Source organism: Hippocampus comes, unplaced genomic scaffold (assembly GCF_001891065.2).
Source record: "Hippocampus comes isolate QL1 unplaced genomic scaffold, H_comes_QL1_v1.1 C16906668, whole genome shotgun sequence".
NCBI classification, from domain to species: domain Eukaryota; kingdom Metazoa; phylum Chordata; class Actinopteri; order Syngnathiformes; family Syngnathidae; genus Hippocampus; species Hippocampus comes.
In genome coordinates, this window is record NW_017840868.1 from 1 (window position 1) to 1173 (window position 1173).

Genomic DNA, 1173 nt, shown 5'->3' on the forward strand with positions numbered 1-1173 from the left:
AGGGAAGAAGAGACAAGTGAACGGCGAAGATACGGCGAGATTCACTTCCGTTAGCGGGAAGTAGTTTGTACCTGCATGGCGGTACAGTTCTTGGTGCCGTTTCGGATCCAGTCCGGAGTGTTTCTCAGGTCGATGAGCAGTTTCTCGTGGGTCGGGGGCATCGGAGCAGGAAGGTCCAGCAAAAGAACCTAAAGGAAGGAGGCACAGTCAAGCGGTCGACGACGTCAGGTGGTCCGAGGTGGTTCCGGCCGGCCCGGGGCCCACCTCCCGTTTGGCGCTCTCCGGCCGGACGAGGTCTTCGCTGGGCTCCGATTGGCCGCGACGGGATGGCTCTTTGCCCTCCGGGCTCTCTGATTGGCTGGGCTCGGCGGGAGGCTCCTCCTCCAGACAGAAGGGCTGCACGTCGACAGGCACTGCCCTATTAGAATCGAGGGGGGCGGGACTACGCGGAGAGAAAACAACCGTCAGCGCGGCTATCCGCTATCAGTTGCCGGCGCGACTTTCCTATTGGCTGTCAAATCGTCACCTGGGGCAGGTCCTGGGGGGGCAGTCCGAGTCCGAGGCGGCCTGCGTTCTGGGGGGTCTGGAGTTTCGGCTCTGGCTGCCGGGCGTCGGCGCGGGAATGGCCGACGCCCGGCGTTTGAGCGGCGTGGGGAGACCGGAGGGACGCTGGGAATGCAACTGCAGAGGTTTGCTTGCTCCTGCAGAGGGCGTCAGCGGGCCACTTGAGGCCTTTGGTTGAAGGCTAACAACCGGGAAGGGGCAGATGGGTGACCACGTCATAAGTAAGCGACGACAAGAGATGCAATAGCTGCGTCACGATTGGGGGCGGCGGCGTAAGTAAGATTAGCACACTGATGTACGAACACTGAGGGCGGCGTTCCTCCTTGCAAGTCAGCAAGTTGGGTGCTTTTCTGGCTGCTAACAGTCAGTTAGTCATTAACACAAATATGGTGACCCCATTCCGCTAACAGTGAGCGCGAGCTACTCTCCGCTCAGTTAACCATAAACAGTTAGCACTAGCAGCCGTTTGCTAACGCTTTTCGGCATCGATATGCTAGCAATTCACCGTTGGAAACAAACTCACCCCTCCATTCTGGCTACCGACATCAGTGTCTTTGGTTTCAGCACCTTTGAAGCATCAGGAGAGGAAAAACCTTCCAAAAAAAAAAA

The 1173-nt window shown here is 58.1% G+C and overlaps 1 protein-coding gene across 1 annotated transcript; it reads right to left on the reverse strand.

Moving 5' to 3' along the window:
• Positions 1–45: 45 nt before the first annotated feature.
• On the reverse strand, positions 46–1167 carry LOC109509459 (proline-rich receptor-like protein kinase PERK10). Its single transcript, XM_019859308.1, has 4 exons — positions 1088–1167; positions 527–745; positions 265–442; positions 46–188 (listed from the first exon to the last, which is right to left on the reverse strand). Exons 1-4 carry the CDS (start codon positions 1108–1110, stop codon positions 51–53), a joined length of 558 nt encoding a protein of 185 aa, XP_019714867.1. The 5' UTR covers positions 1111–1167; the 3' UTR covers positions 46–50.
• Positions 1168–1173: the final 6 nt, after the last annotated feature.